The following is a 15,935-nucleotide window of genomic DNA, read 5'->3' on the forward strand; positions in this document are numbered from 1 at the left end:
CAGAAGAAAGCACTGAGGTAGGCTCACCCACCTTCCTTGGAGCCATTAAGCTTCCATGCCCTAAAATTCTAGCCTCACTGGCCTCCTTTCTGTCCCTTAAAACAAGTCAGGTTCAGCCCCACATAGAGGCCTTTGTACTGACCATTCCCTCTTCCTGGGACACTCTCTTCCTCTGAAATTCAGTCCCCAGCTCCTGGTTCCTGATCTTGAGGACACTACAGGGTAGTAGGGGAACTAGTAAGAAGACAAATAATAGTGGGTGGGGGGATGGGTGAAATAGGTGAAAGGGATTAAGAGCACACTTGTCTTGATGAGCACAGAGTAACGTATGCAACGGCTGAATCACTATATTGTACCCCTGAAACTAGTATTGTACTGTATGTTAACTACACTCGAATTAAAATAAAAATTTTTCTAAATGAGAAGACCAATAATTGTATCTGGTGTCACAGAAACTGTTACAGAGAGATGGACGCCCATCACTTTGTGGGGTAATCATTTGGGAAGAGTATTTACTTCACCACCCACACCAGGCCCAGACTGCACCAAGCACATGGCCTTTTAATAACCTTTGAACCCACCCACCCATGCATCCCCCATTGCCCTGGCTCAGCTCCGCCACATCGTCTCTTGGGTTTGGTCCAAAGTCTCCTCTCCCTCTAGTTCGGACCAGGCCCTCCCAGGTGGTTCCATCCCTTCTCCGTCCCCCTCTGGCTCCTCCAGGCAGGCATCCTTTCTCGAGGCCATCCTTCTCAGTGTCTCAGTTGCTAATCTCAGCAGCTGCTCTGGCTCTTCTCTCCAAGCCTCCATTTCTGGCTTCTTTTCAATCTGCTGCTAGGCTCTCCTCTTCTCCCTGCACATTCTTCCCGGGGTAATTTCACCCACCCTCAGACTCATTTGAGGATGCCTCACATCTCAGTCTCCACCTGAGATCTCTCCCCTAGGCTCCAGACCCAAATATCCAATTGCTTGTGAGACTTTTCCTCTTGAACATCCCATAGGGTCTGTAAATTCAACATTTCCCAAACTGATGCGATCTTCCTCCTGCATGTTTGGGAATGTCAGTCCAGAGATCCAATCACCCAAGAAGGAAACCTGGAATCATCTGTACCACCTGCTTTGTCCTCACTCCAGCACAGCCACTGATCTCCTAAATAGGTCTCCTGTCCTCTTCCTCCTGTCTCCCTGCTGCCTCAGCACCTTTCACCAGGACCATGGGCTCCTTGCCCCCATCAAGCCTCCATCTGGTCCATCCTTGCAGCAGCCACCCCAGTCATCTTTCTACACCCACATGTGGCGCTGGTGACTCTCAGGCCTAAAAGTGAATGCCCATCACATAAGGATAGGACCCAAAGTCCTAGCCCAACTTGGGAAGCTCTCCATAGCCAGCCCTACCTGCTTCTTCAGGCTTATATTCTAATTCTTCCCACTTTTCAATCTTTCCCCCTGTGTTCTAGCACAGACAATGGAATGTTGGAGCCAAAGTGTTTTGACTGAAATCACACACCAGCTAATAACAATTGCTAACAGTTCCTGAGGGTCTCCTTTGTGCCCAGGTCCATACAGTATTCACAGTCAACCCTTCAACAGCCCCTTGAGATAGTTACTATTATTATCCCTATTTTATAGATGAGGAAAACTAAGACTCAGAAATTGTGTAACCTTCCTAAAGACACTTAGTTGGTAATGCCATATTTAGCATTCAAATTCAGGTTGTCCAATCACTGAATATGCTGCCTCCAAAGGAGTGGATGGTGGAATAGGACTTCAATCAGACGTCATCATTCATTCATTTACAGGCACTTGTTAAGCACCTACTATGTGTCAGGCACAGACTCCTGGTCCAGGGCTCTCATTATACCATTAAACTTCTCTGGGATTAAAGTAAGGTTGGTAATGATGAATAACATAAAATGGGAATGAAAAGAAAACGACACAAATAGGAGGCTTTCAGGAAAAGAATAGTTCAGCTCTTGTCCTCTGGACCCCTCCAAATGGTCTTCAGTCCCTCTACCCACAGCCGGATGTGATATGTTTCTCCCCTGCTCAAAACACTTCAAGGCTGTCTAGGTATCACACTAAACCCAGGATGGAACCAACAGTATGATTATGTTGAAAAAAAAAAAACAACAAATCTCACGGTAAAGAAAACATTCATAGACAAAGTAAAAAGATCAACTGGGAACAATATTTGTAACTCTTATCACGAAGAGCTAACTTTCTTAATATACAAAAGTTCTCTTTTTTTGACATTTTAAGTGATCTCTACACGCAACATGGAGCTTGAACTTAGAACCCTAAGATCAAGAGTTGCACACTCTACTGACTGAGTCAACCAGGCACCCCCAAAAAAGTTCTTACATATCAAAGAGAGAAAATACCATTCATTTCTAACTTGATAGAAATATATATATATACATACATATATATATATATATATACATGTATGTATATATATATATAGTGTATATATAGTGTATATATATATATAGTGTGTGTGTGTATATATATATATATATATATATACTACCTGGGTGTCTCAGTGGGTTAAGCCTCCGACTCATGATTTAGGCTCAGGTCATGATCTCTTGGGCTCTGCATTGACACCGCAAATTCTGCTTAGGATTCTCTCTCTCCCTCTCTCTCTGCCCCTCCGCTGCTTGCATGTGCTCTCTCTCTCAAAATAAAAAGACAAACTTTAAATAAAGTTTTAAAAAAGAAATATATATATAAGCTGAAAGTTTACAGAAAAGATATATATAAAAAGTGTTTACTTCATTCATAATAAGAGAAAGGCAAATTACTACTATAAGAGAGTATTTTGGGGGCACCTGGGTGGCTCAGTCAGTTGAATGTCTGACTCTTGGTTTTGGCTCAAGTCATGATTTCATGGCTCATGAGACCAAGTCCTGCATCAGGCTCTACGCTGAGCATGGAGCCTGCTTGGGATTCTCTCTCCCTCTTTTTGCCCCTCCCCTGCTTGCGCTCTCTGTCTCTCTCTCAAAAATAAAATAAGTAAACATTAAAAAAAATTTTAAGAGTATTTTTTTACCCATCAGGTTGGCAAAAAATAAAATATATGATAACACAATCAGTTGGCAATGATGTGGGGTAACAGGTACTTTTATACACTGCTGCTGAGATTGTAACTCTGTACAACTTCTACAGAGGGCATTATGGCTGGATCTGTCAAAATTATAAATATACAGACCATTTAATCCAGCAATTCTGCTCTAGGTCTTTATTTTATCCTTATATGTATGTATCAAATTGTTTATATATAACATTATCCACTGAAATATTGTTATAGCAAGATATCATAAACAACTTAAATATTGATTAAATAACTGATGGCACATCTATACAAGAGTATATTATGCAGCTCTTAAGAAAAAGTAGCTCTTTAGGGGTGCCTGGGTGACTTAGTCAGTTAAGCATCTGACTTGATTTTGGCTCAGGTCATGACCTCGTAGTTTGTGAGATTGAGCCCCGTATCAGGCTCTGCACTGACAGAGTGGAGCCTGCTTGGGATTCTCTCTCTCCGTCTTTCTCTGCCCTCCCAACCCCGTCTCTCAAAATAAATAAATAAACATTTTTCTAAAAGTAGCTCTTTATAGACTAAAATGGAAAAATCTTAACAGTCAGGTGTGGTAAAAGCGGTGGAATGTGATATCTGAGATTAGGACATAAAAGGCAGTGTGATGCAGTGCCTGGGTGGCTTAGTCAGTTAAGTGTCCCACTCTTGATTTCAGCTCAGGTCTTGACCTCAGGGCCGTGAGTTCAAGCTCTGCACTGGGCTCTGCACTGGACATGAAGCTTATTTAAAAAAAAAATTTTTTTTAATTTAAAAAGGCAATGTGATGGGCAAAACAATCTTAAAAAAGAACATGGTTGGAGGAATCACACTCCCTGATTTGAAAAGTCACTACAAAACAACAGTCATCAGGACAGTCTGCTACTGGCATAAGAACAGACATATAGATCAATGGACTAGAATAGAGTCCAGAAATGAGCCCATGTATCTATGGTTAATTGATTTTTGACAAGGGTGCCAAGAGCATTCGAGAAAAAATAATCTTTTCAATAAATGGTGCTGGGACAACAGGATTGCTACATGCAAAAGGATGCTGGATCCTTCCTTACCTTACCTCATATATAAAAATTAACTCAAATGGATCAGAGATCTAAATGGGAGAATGAAACCATAAAACTCCTAGGTAAAAACACAGAGGTAAGTTTTTTGTACCTTGGATTTGCAAAGGATTCTTAGCTATGACACCAAAAGCACGAGAACCACAAGAAAAAAAGATAAGATAAGCTGGATTTTATACAAATTAAAAACTTTTGTGTTTCAAAGGAAACTATCAAGAGAGACAAAAGACAGCCATGGAATGGAAGAAAACATTTGCAAATCATATACCTGATAAGGGACTTATATCTAAACTATACAAAGAACTCTTTCCACCCAATAATAAAAAAAGAAAAATAACCCAATTAAGAAATGGACAGTGGATCTGAATAGATAGTTCTCCAAAAAAGATAATACAAGTGGTCGATAAGCACAGGAAACCATGAATAATTAGAGAAACACAAATCGAAACCACAATGAGATACCAGTTCACACCTGGTAGGATGGCTATAACTTAAACAGTCAGATAATAAGTGTTGATGAGAATATGAAGAAATAAGAACCCTCATACAGTGCTGGTGGGAATACACAATAGTACTGCCACTTTGGAAAACAATCTGGCAGTTCCTCAAAATGTTAAATATAGAGTTGCCATTTGAGCCAGCAATTCCACTCCTAAGTATATACCCAAGAGAAATGAAAACGTGCATCCATGCAAAAAAGTTGTACACAAATGTTCATAGCAGCATTCTTCATAATAGCCCCAAAGTCACAACAACCCAAATGTCAATCAACTAATGAATGAATAAACAAAATGTGGTCTATCCATACAATGCAACATTATGGCCATAAAAAGGAATGAAGTACTGATATATGCTATAACATGAATGAACCTTGAAAACATGCTAAGTGAAAGAAGCCAGATGCCAAAACCACATAATGAAAGATCCCGTTGATATGAAGAACAGGCCAATATAGAGAGACAGAAAGTCAATTAGTGGTTGTTCAAAGGCTGGGGAGGTTGGATAGGTGCTTTGTGGGGTGATACCTAAAGGGTATAAGGCTTCTTCTTGAGGTACTGACAGTACCCTGAAGTTGATTGTGGTAATGGTTATACAACTCTATGAATATGCTAAAAACCACTGAATTATACATTTCCTATGGATGAACTGTATGACGTATCAGTTATATCACAATAAAACTGTTGCCAAAAAGAAAGGTTAAGCGATACAGCTTCTTCCTTTCTCCCGCTTTCTCGGATCACTCATTCTGGGGGCTTCTGCCAACACATGAGGGTACTTAGAAGTGGATCCTCCAGCCCCAGTCAACCTGAGATGACCACAGCCCCCACTGAGGTCTTGGTTGTAACATCAGGAGCAACCTTGAACCAGAACTGCCCATCTAAGCTGCTCCACGTTCCTGTGACTCACAGAAACTGAGATAATACTGGTTACTTTAAGCAACTAAGTTTTGGAGTAATTTGTTATACATCTATAGATAACTAATAAGCCATTTTTGTAAAAAAAAAAATTGTTTGCATTTGCTTGTATTTTGTGAGATTTCTTGGAAAGGATACTCAAGAAAATGGTGATAGGGATTATCCCAGAGAACTCTGAGAGGATCATTGGGGAATGAGGGCAGGAAGGAAGATTGATGTCTGATTGTATACCTTTTTTACCTTTGAATTTTGTATCATGTGCATGTATTAATTATTCTCCAAAAAACTTTAAACAACTATATGCCAACAGATAGTCTGCAAACTCCCTACCATGGCTTAGAAGCCTCTATGATCTAGCTTCCCTTTCTGAACACTCACTACTCCTTGCCCTAATTGCTGGTAGTTCCCAAAACACACCAGGCCATTACCCATCCTCATGCCTAGGATCATACTGTTTCTTCTGCCTGGATGCCCTTCTCCCTCCTCCCTATTCTCTATCAAATGCTGCGACTTTTTTGGAAGACTTCCCTGGCTGTCCTTAACTGTGTCAGAAGTCCCCTTTGTGCTCCTAGAATACCCTGTGCTTGACTCAGTCATTTCATGTGTCATGCACAAAGTGATGATCTGTCTTCTTTCCTGCCTCTCCCATTACTCTGTGAGCATCCTGGCAGCAGACCCTCATACAGATCCCCAGAGCCTAGCATGGGGCTTAACACACAGGGGAGGCTGTCAGTAAAGGACTGTTGTGAGAAAGAAAGGAAAGGTGTAGGGAGAGAGGGTGGAAAAAAGGAAAGAAAGAAGGAAGGGACAGTTGGGGGAGGAAGAAAGACAATGGAGTGGGGGAAGAAAGAAATCCCCCTAATGTGCTCAGCGGGACATACACATACAACAAAGATGTACTGGGGGTGCTTGGGTGGCTCAGTTGGTTAAGTATCCGACTTCAGCTCAGGTCATGATCTCTTGGTTCATGAGTTCGAGCCTCGCATCGGGCTCTGTGCTGACAGCTCAGAGCCTGGAACCTGCTTCAGATTCTGTGTCTCCCTCTCTCTCTGCCCCTCCCCTGCTCTCACTCTGTCTCTGTCTCTGTCTCTCTCTCTCTCTTTCAAAAATAAATAAACATTAAAAAAATTAAAACAAAGGTATATGGGATGAATAAAATCCCAAACCAAATCTGAAACAAACCCCAAAGTAATAGGGAGGAGTGTGGATACACACTCTAAGGCTGGGAAGGCTGGAAGGTGCTCACCTCAGGATCACCAACCCCCTGCTGCCATCCCCACCTTCAGTCTCCCCAGCACCCACACCACCTCCCACATCCTATTCCCTGCGGTGACTCCAGCACCCAGGCAGTGCCTGACACTGAGTACTGAATGAATTGTGGTCAGAATCATCTCCCTTCTGTGGAAAGAAGAGCCTCACTCTGTGATATGAACTTGTCTCTTCTCTCTGTGACTAGGTTTTTTCATCTGTAAAATGAGGCAGTTGGGACAGCTGATTTGTAAGACCTTTTTCAGCTGACTGTTAATGACTTCTCGTGGCCTTTGATCATCCCAGCAATCCAAACTCTCCCACCTGAGCAGCAAGAGCTCCTCCCAAGCTGCTCTTCACTCAGACTATGTCACAGGAATGACATAACCATTTATTGAGTGCCTGTTGTACACTAGGAACACATTCAGTGATTTACACCCAACATTGTGTTTATTTCTTTCTACCACTTCTGAGATAAGTACAATAATAATCTCCCCAAGGCACCTGGCTGGCTCAGTCAGTGGAACATTCAACTCTTGATCCCCGGGTTGAGTTCTAGCCCCATGCTGGGTATAGAGATTACTTAAAAATAAAATCTTAAAAAAAAATAATAATCTCTTTTTTACAGAAAAGAAAACTGAGACAGAGAGGAAACCCACTTATACAGGGCCACACGTCTGGGAAGGAACAGAGAGAGAATTCTAAGTCCTCTGCTCTAAACCACTACCCTACTCTGCCCCCTCGGACTCTCAACCAGGCTTCCAGCCTGCGTCTCTACTCCAGCCAGCAACCCCCACTTGGCTAACCTCACCCAGCCCACAGGTAAACACTGAGTAGAGAGAGCTGACAGCTGACAGCCGTACCTTGTAATTTCTGTATTCCTCCCCCAGGTTCCAATTTGGTGGTAAGAAGAGGTACTAGATCCATTTAGACTTGCGTTAAGTTTCAGCTCCACCTTTTGACAGAAGTGTGACCTTTGGGCAAGTCGCTTCAACAGATGAAGAGTAAATGACATAATGGATATGAAAATGTCTAGCCCGAAAGCTGGCACATTGTGTGTTCTCTCTAAGTGGGAAAGACCAGGTAAAGAGTAGCAGAGATACCATGAGAAGTGACCACTAACTCCATGAAGAGTCACGTGGGTCTTACAGCCTCTCCACTTAACATTCGAGTCTTATGCCAAAAACCTCCCACCATTGCTCCCATCATTAATGCTCCTTTATAAATCCTTCATAAATCCTTGGGCTTTAGAGTCAGACAGACCAAGTTACAATCCTAGTTCTGCCACTTATCATCTTGGACAAATGAATCCTCTTTGAGGCGCAGTGTTCTCATCTACAAAATAGTAATAATAGTACCTACTGCATAGACTGTTGTGAGGATTAAATAATAGTATGCATGTAAATGTTTATTTATTTTTATTTTATTATTTTTTAAGTCAGCTCCACGCCCAGTGCAGAGCTCAATGCAGGGCTTGAACTCACGACCCCGAGCTCAAGACCTGAGCTGAGATCAAGAGTTGGACACTTAACCGACTGAGCCACCTAGGCATCCCCTGCATGTAAATGTTTACATGGCCGAGCATACAATGAAGTCTCAGAAATGTTAACTATTTTTCCAAAATAATAATAATAGCTGTAGTAGCTTTGAACTGCTTACTGATTAAAGTCCAAATATCCGACACAGTATTCAGAGATTGGCACACTGTAACCCCATCATTTCTTCCTCACCTCTCCTCCCACTGCTCCCCTATGTGGATGTCACACTCAAGCCTGATGTGGCTTTCTCACTTCTGTGTCTCTGCCCATGGTCTCCCTCTCCATTCAGAATGTTCTCCCATAGGGGCGCCTGGGTGGCTCAGTCGGTTGAGCGTCCGACTTCACCTCAGGTCATGATCTCACGGTTCGTGAGTTTGAGCCCCGCGTCGGGCTCTGGGCTGATGGCTCAGAGCCTGGAGCCTGCTTCCGATTCTGTGTCTCCCTCTCTCTCTGCCCCTCCCCCATTCATGCTCTGTCTCTCTCTGTCTCAAAAATAAATAAACATTAAAAAAAATTTTTTTTTAAAAAAAAGAATGTTCTCCCACACCTCACACCCGTCCACACCCTCACTTTCCACTCAAGCCTCACCTGCCAACTAAAGGGCCACCTCCTCAAGTGCCCTGGGTTTCCACAGCATTTATGATCCAGCATATATTAGTGCTCAGACCCTCCAGAGTGAGGCTTCTTTCTGCACCTGTCTTATCAGAGGTCACACTTTATTTCCCTTTTTAGGAAGTGACCTGTCTCCACTATCCGTCCATGTGGGCATGTGACTGAGGCCTTAGACAAAGTCATATTGGTTAACTAAGTGATGAACCTGTGGCCAAAGCCTGAGCCAATGAGAATCAGCCCTGAAATTTTGCTGGAACCACTAACAGATGTCCTTTTCCCACAGGCATTGCTAGGCTAAAGCAGTATAAACTCAGAGCTGCTAGTAGCCTTATTTATCACCTTCAAGAGAGAAGTGGACTTTAAAATGATGGAGCCAAGAAATGGAGACAGACCTATTCTAAATGGCATTATTTGAGTGTCTGGATCCATCTCTGCTTGAAGCAAGATAGTATTTTTTTTTTTTAGGATTTTATTTTTAAGTAATCTTTATAACCCAACATGGGGCTTGAAATCACAACCCTGAGATCAAGAATCACACAGTCTACCAGCTGAGCCAGCCAGGCACCCCTGAGGCAAGATACTCTTGACTTTTAAGTTATGTGAGCCAAAACCCCACCCTCTTTATTTTATTTTATTTTTATTTATTTAAGCCATCTTGAGTTGGGTTTCTGTCACTTGTCATTGAACGAATACTGCCCAGTATAGTGACCCAACTAGATGGTAAGCTTCCTGAGAGCGAGAATTGCACTGTATAGCCTAAATCCCTGGAGACCAGGATGATCTCGGTATTGCAGCAGCTAGCACAGGGATGATCACAGAATAAGTAAAGAATAAATAAAGGAATAGGTATCTTTACATCTTCCCAATAGTTCAGTGTTCTGCACTTAGAAGAGTCTAAATAGGGGTGCCTGTGCAGCTCAGGTGGCTAAGCATCTGACTTCAGCCCAGGTATGATCTCACAGTTCATGAGTCTGAGCTTCACAGTGCTGAGCCTGCTTAGGATTCTCTCTCTCTCTCTCTCTCTCTCTCTCTCTCTCTCCCTCTTTCTCTCTGCCTTTTCCCCACTTGTTCTCTCTCTCTCAAAAATAAAGAAATAAACTTTTAAAAAAGAGCCTAAAATACTTGAATAAAAGTTCACTTGAACAAGAATTCTAATTCTTACCTGATATAAACAAGGCCCTTTGCTGCTCTGTGGTTCCTCTGAGAGTGACCGATTTCTTACTTTCTGAATAAAATGATCTTGGTGAAAGAGTTGTTTTAGGAGACCCACAGGCCTGAAAGAGATACTTTCAATCCACTAATGTAACTGGTTAGTCTCCCACTGTAAGGGTGACAAAACTTAGATTTAAGCTAAAAACAAGTGCTTAATATTGCAGGGTGAATCACCCAGACAAAGTCAGACAAGACCCTATCCCATGACTCATAGTCCAGTGCTCTGGCTTCTGTCCTGTTGTCACTTTATTAAACAAAGTGGATCAGCCACTTACCCAGAGAACTCAGAAATCTCTAAGCAAAATGGAATAAACTGTTCACCTCTGCTAACTGGCCTCCTCAGCCCTCAGGTGGGGCAACAACACAAGGGAAAGAGCACTGGGCCGGGAGTCAAGACCTAGTTTACTCCACTACTGGCTGTGTGACTTTGGGTAAGACCTTTTCTCTAGTTTTAATCTCCTCTCTTTAAAATGGAGGGGTTGGGAGGGTGGGGTTTGAAGGAGCTTATCTCTATGATCCCTGAAATTCTATAATTACACAGGGTTATTGGACACTTCATCAAATCCCAAAGATTAAACCCACATAAATTATAGAGACTTGGAAGGTCAAGAGGTCAGCAACCCATCTGCAGACTCCAAATTAAGGCTGAGGAACTGAGAATTCCAGATGAGAATATATTCTTTCCAGCTTGCTTTTGGAGGAAATAGAATGAAAATAGATAAAATCACCTTCTGGGTACCATGGAGAAATATGGAGAGATATCTCCCACACACTACAATTCTTCCTCAACTTCAAAGGTCCTAAAAGACCCACATCTAAGTAGATGGAGTGAGACAGATTTGAAACAAGCTCATTAGGATGTCTTCCTCTGAATTAACACAGCTTTCTTCAAAGTAGTCCTTTTGAGAGTAGAGAAAACCCTTCCAATGGGACAGTAATTCCTCCCTCTACTTGTAAAAGTCCTCTTGGGGAAGCAAACCAGCCTCATGATTTTGCCTTCATACCTTGGCTCTCATCACAGGTGACAACTCCCAATTTGATCACCTATTGTATTTTCTATACTTGGCCCTAAGTGACTTTCAGCCATTTCCAAAAGTCATATTCTTCCTTTAAAAGATGGAGGTTTCCGTCAATGATGATGTTCAAGAGAACACATCTCACACTGCAAAGAGAATTCCCTCCAATGTTTTGAGCAGTGGAATTATCAGCGAGTGATATAACACCTCCTGTAGGGAGTCTCTTTTGAAGAGGCTCACACTTGTTGAGCGCCCTGAGGTACTTATTTTGAAAGACCATCTCTGCTGCACCTCATCACATTTTCCCTTCTCTTTCTCATCCCTGGAGAGCTCCAAACTTTTCCTAGCCCTCCTCCCCCATTCCTGTTATATCTTGGCCTTTCCCCAGCCCAACTTTCTTCCCTGCCTGCAATTAGGCAAATACCCAAGTTGCTGAATCTTCAAAATCTGCCTTCGATCAAAAGATAGGTGGGGATGGGGACACTAATGGATCCTGGAATACGGTCTCAGCAGTTCCTATTTCCAAAAGTCCCTTCTCTGGTTCTTAGGGTAAGATGTCTGTCCTAGCTAAACATTTCAAAGGGTCCCAGGGACTCATTCCCATTGGGCATAGTACCAGAACCTTTCTTGCATTGGGTGGGGGTAGGAGGTGGAGATCTGCCCTCCCAAGACCCCCATGTTGCCAAATTCTGTCAACCACCCACATTTCAAACACTAGATAGACACTACAGACAACCTCCTATTACCTTCCTTTATCTTAATATAGAACTTTAAAGTTTACAAGATACTATTTCATTTGTTCTTGGAATCTTCTCCATTGTTTTACAGATGAGGAAACCCAGCCTCAGAGAAATAAAGTGAAACACCCAAGTTGATAATGTCACCAAGATAAAGGTCAAAGTTACATCTCTTGATTTCCCTCATCTCATGCTTTTCTTGATACAACAGAAATTGCTCACTCCTAGAGTAACTCCTCGTTCAGATAATTATCTCCCTTAAGACAGCCAAAAGAGACTCTCAGAGACTCTAACATAACACTAACCCATCACTAAATGCAGTCTGCCCATATCCAAGCACACACATTCAAAGACCCAGTTCTAAGGCTCTACCTACTGCTCCAAGGTGTCTCTCTCTCATAAATCCCCTCCCCAATGGCTGCCAAGGAGGTGTGTCTTTGGATAGAAGAGCAGAATCTATCTCTGACCCCTCCAAGAAGAGGTCCTGGAAGGGGTCAGAGGGTTCTAGGGGTCCCATCCCCACCTTTCCCCTACCTGCCAAGAGCTGCATCCAGGCGCAGATCTTGTAGACCGTGGCCGTGTTGCAGAAGAAGAAAAGCGCAAAGCAGGTGATACAGCCGAGGATCAGCACCATGGAGAGCAGCACGAAGAAGGCGGCTGCCTTGAAGGCGCCGGACGGGATGGTGCTGAAGTCGGTGAACGAGCCGCGGCAGGTAAGCTCGCGGCCCGCCAGCCCGCTGCCCACACAGTAGTGGAAGAGGCCGAAGTAGCCAGGCTTGGGGGTGCTCACGCTGTCGCCCACCCAGTAGGGCTGGATGAAGACCACCACGTTGATGATGGCGAAGCAGATGGTGAAGATGGCCCATAGCACGCCGATGGCCCGCGAGTTCCGCATGTAGTGCTCATGGTAGAGCTTGGAGGCCTCCTGCGAGGGCAGCATGGTGCCCGGGGGCGGGGCCGGCGGCGGCGACGGCGGCTGGCGGGGGCCGCCGGCCCGGGACCGACCGCCGGGCTGCCGGGCTGACGGGCGGGCGGGAGCTGGGGACGCACGCGAGAAGCTGCCCTGAGCCAAAGAACTCTCGAGGGCGGAGCCTGGGGCGGAGCTGGGGGGAATCAGGGGGTAGTATGGAAGAGCTAGGAGAGGGTCCTGAGTGTTGGGGCGGTGTCTAGAGGGGGCAAAGATCTCCGATTGGACCTAGGAAGAGGCCATGTGAAAGTTGGGGGGTTGGGATGGGGGGGATGGGATGTGGATATGGGAGATGGAAGTGGGGGCTGACTAGAAAGTGGTCATGGGGGTGTTGGGAAGGGGGTTTGGGGACCAGAATTGAGGGAGTAGGAGGGGACCATGGAGAGATAGAATGGAAGCTGAGGACCGGTATTGGGGTATATTAACAGAGGCGCTGTAAATAGGGAGCTTGGAAGGGAATTTGGGGACAGGTATTAGGGGTAAAAGGTTTGGTATTGGGTGTCTAGAAAAGCGCTGTGGAGAGGGGGGTTGGTGCTTCTATGAGGGGATAAGAAGGGGATACACAGGGGCCTGGGAAGGTGATAATGGGGGCTGGGACAGGGAGGGTGAAGTGCAGGAATCAGGATGAGGCTAGTGGGGAGTCGGGCGCTGGGACTGCAGAGTCTGAACACGGGGCAGGGGTTTTGGGGGGGTCCCCTAGAAGACAGGACTGGATGTAGGCTGGGGGGGAGCCTAGGATTGGCGGGCCAGGGCTAAGGAGAGAGGTTTTCCAGGCCAAGGGGACGAGGGACCAGGGCCGGCAGACAGCTCGGGCCTCGAGGGGCGGGCAGTGGGCAGGGGCTATCCCTGGGGCGCTGGGGAGCTACCGGGCCAGGGTATGGCCGGAGGTGGGGGTGGGGGGCGGCTGCCCGGCTCCCAGGCCGGACGCGCGCGGAGGCTGCGGCCGCAGGAACGGGGTGCAGGGAGACCAACCTGGGCCCGGTCCAGAGCAGTGGGTCCGGGACTGGCACGGCCTAGGCGCCCCGGCTCGGCGCTCCCAGCAGCGGCTGCCTCGGCCCAGGAGGCGGCCTCCGCGCGGCCTCCATCTTGCTCGGGTTCTCCCCGGGGCGCGTTTCCGCGCCGAGGCGCGCGCTCTCGTGCACCGGCGCGGCTTGGCGGAGGCGCGCTCCCGCCGCCAGCGTGCGGGGCGGGGCGGAACGGGGGAGGGGCTCTCCAGGTACTGGCAGTCAGTGTGAGGGGTGGGCACGGACCTAGGGGTCCCCCAGCTTGAGCAATAATCCCTTTATACAGTAGGTTCTCTGACTTGGGGGACCCCCTTCTTCCAACCGGAGCTGCGTGGCTGTGGATCCCCGCAGAGCGCGTGGGAATGGGGGAGGGGCGAACGGAGTATTATTTGATAAGGTTTGAACTGCTCTCTTGCTCCCAGTACACCTTCCCTACAACCTAACACAGTGCCTCAGGTTGCGCCATTACATTTCCAGCCCTTTGGGCCTTAGAGGCATTGAAGGTTCCCAGAGTCTCCTTGGAAACTGCCAACATCCCTGGAAGAGGGAACCCCCTAAAGTGTTAGCATCCCACGCCCGCGATAGGGATTCGTTGGCCACCAGCGGAAGGAGTTGGGCCTGGAGAACAAGATCCAGGGTGAGTATGGGGGACAAGAGGGAAGGAGGCTGGGAACATGTCGGTTTCCCTCCCTACACTCTTCCGAGTACCTGCCATGAAGTGAGCACATCAATAAGATGTGTTAAAGAGCGAAGCGTCCTATTCCAAGCTCATGGTCAGGCCCAAGAACACCCTGGGGGCATTCCAAGGAAGCCAGTGAGGGTTATTTCTTTCCCTGAAGGGGAATAATTTGTGGCTTAAGATCTGCCAAGATGATATGGGTTGGCACCCAGACAAACCCTGACTACTTATTTACTACCCCTGTGACCTTGCACTTGGGCTCTCTGAACCTGTTTCCCCACATCTAAAGTGGGCAGACTAAGCCCCACTTCCCAAGCATGTAAGGGAAAGGGGTGGGGTTGAAAAGAATCTCTGTCAGTGGGTTCCAAACACAACACCCTACACAGGGGCCAGTCTGATGAAATTTGCATCTATCTTCAGAAAAAAGTAATCATGTAACGTTGCCAACTGTCTTTTCCAGGAGAGACACTGTTGTTGTTCTTCTTCTTTCTTTTTTTCCTGAGATTATGTACTTCCTGCTTTCTTGGTGTAAAAATTCCTTTTTAAAGAAATGTTGATGATAGTTAATTTGTTCTTAAGTTTGTTTCATGATAGTTTTTTCTTAATGTCCTCATTTTGGCAAAATAAAAAATGGGTAGTGTTATTTTTCATCCCAAATTTTATTGTTTTTAGAAAAAAAAGTTTATTAAGAAGGCTTTGAAATAAAAAAAAAAAAAACTCTTAAGGGTCACCTAGGTTAAGCATCCAATTCTTGATTTTGGCTTGGGTCATGATCTAGCCTGCATAGGGCTCCATGCTGATAGCGGGGAGCCTGCTTGGAATTCTCTCTTCCTTTTTCTCTGCCCACCACCCCCCACACGTGCGTGCTCTCTCTCTCTTTCTCAAAATAAGTAAATAAACTCTAAGTAAATAAATAAAACACGATACAATTTTCTAAACCTTTCAGTCAGTTCAGCAAATATGTAATCAGCAATTTAGCTGTGTAAGATTAAAGATCTGTTACTTTATTTAAAATAAAATATATTTCAGTTCTTTAAATTTATTCCATAAAGTACATATTTCCCTATAAATTATCTTTCTCAATGTGGCCTCTTCTCTCCCTCTAGTTGTGTGGAGTTTATCCTCTCAGTTCTCAGGTTGATTTCTTGGTTATTCAGAATGATTTGATAGTTATCTGGCTGTGTTGGAAGAATGAGTTGAGCCTAGGGTCCTCCTACCAGGCTGCCATCTCTCTATCCCAAATTTTAAAACAAAATGATGAGGCCCATGAAATGGGCTCCACAATTTGGGCAACTCAGACTCATATGAAGTCATGTCATCTGAGCACAGGGTGCTCGGTAAATTTGGTTTCCCCT

At 45.1% G+C, this 15,935-nt stretch overlaps 1 protein-coding gene across 1 annotated transcript in view; it reads right to left on the reverse strand.

Moving 5' to 3' along the window:
• Nucleotides 1-14,014, reverse strand: part of LHFPL4 (LHFPL tetraspan subfamily member 4) — a 32,580-nt gene extending 18,566 nt beyond the window's left edge. The window contains exons 1-2 of the mRNA XM_060631668.3: nucleotides 13,870-14,014; nucleotides 12,465-12,968 (exon numbers count right to left, since the gene is read on the reverse strand). Of these exons, the coding sequence (XP_060487651.1) occupies nucleotides 12,465-12,870 (406 nt within the window). The 5' untranslated portion in view covers nucleotides 12,871-12,968; nucleotides 13,870-14,014. The remainder of the gene's footprint in view (nucleotides 1-12,464; nucleotides 12,969-13,869) is intronic.
• Between the last annotated feature and the right edge of the window lie 1,921 nt (nucleotides 14,015-15,935).

This window comes from Panthera onca, chromosome A2 (assembly GCF_046562875.1).
Source record: "Panthera onca isolate mPanOnc1 chromosome A2, mPanOnc1 haplotype 2, whole genome shotgun sequence".
Taxonomy (NCBI): Eukaryota; Metazoa; Chordata; class Mammalia; order Carnivora; family Felidae; genus Panthera; species Panthera onca.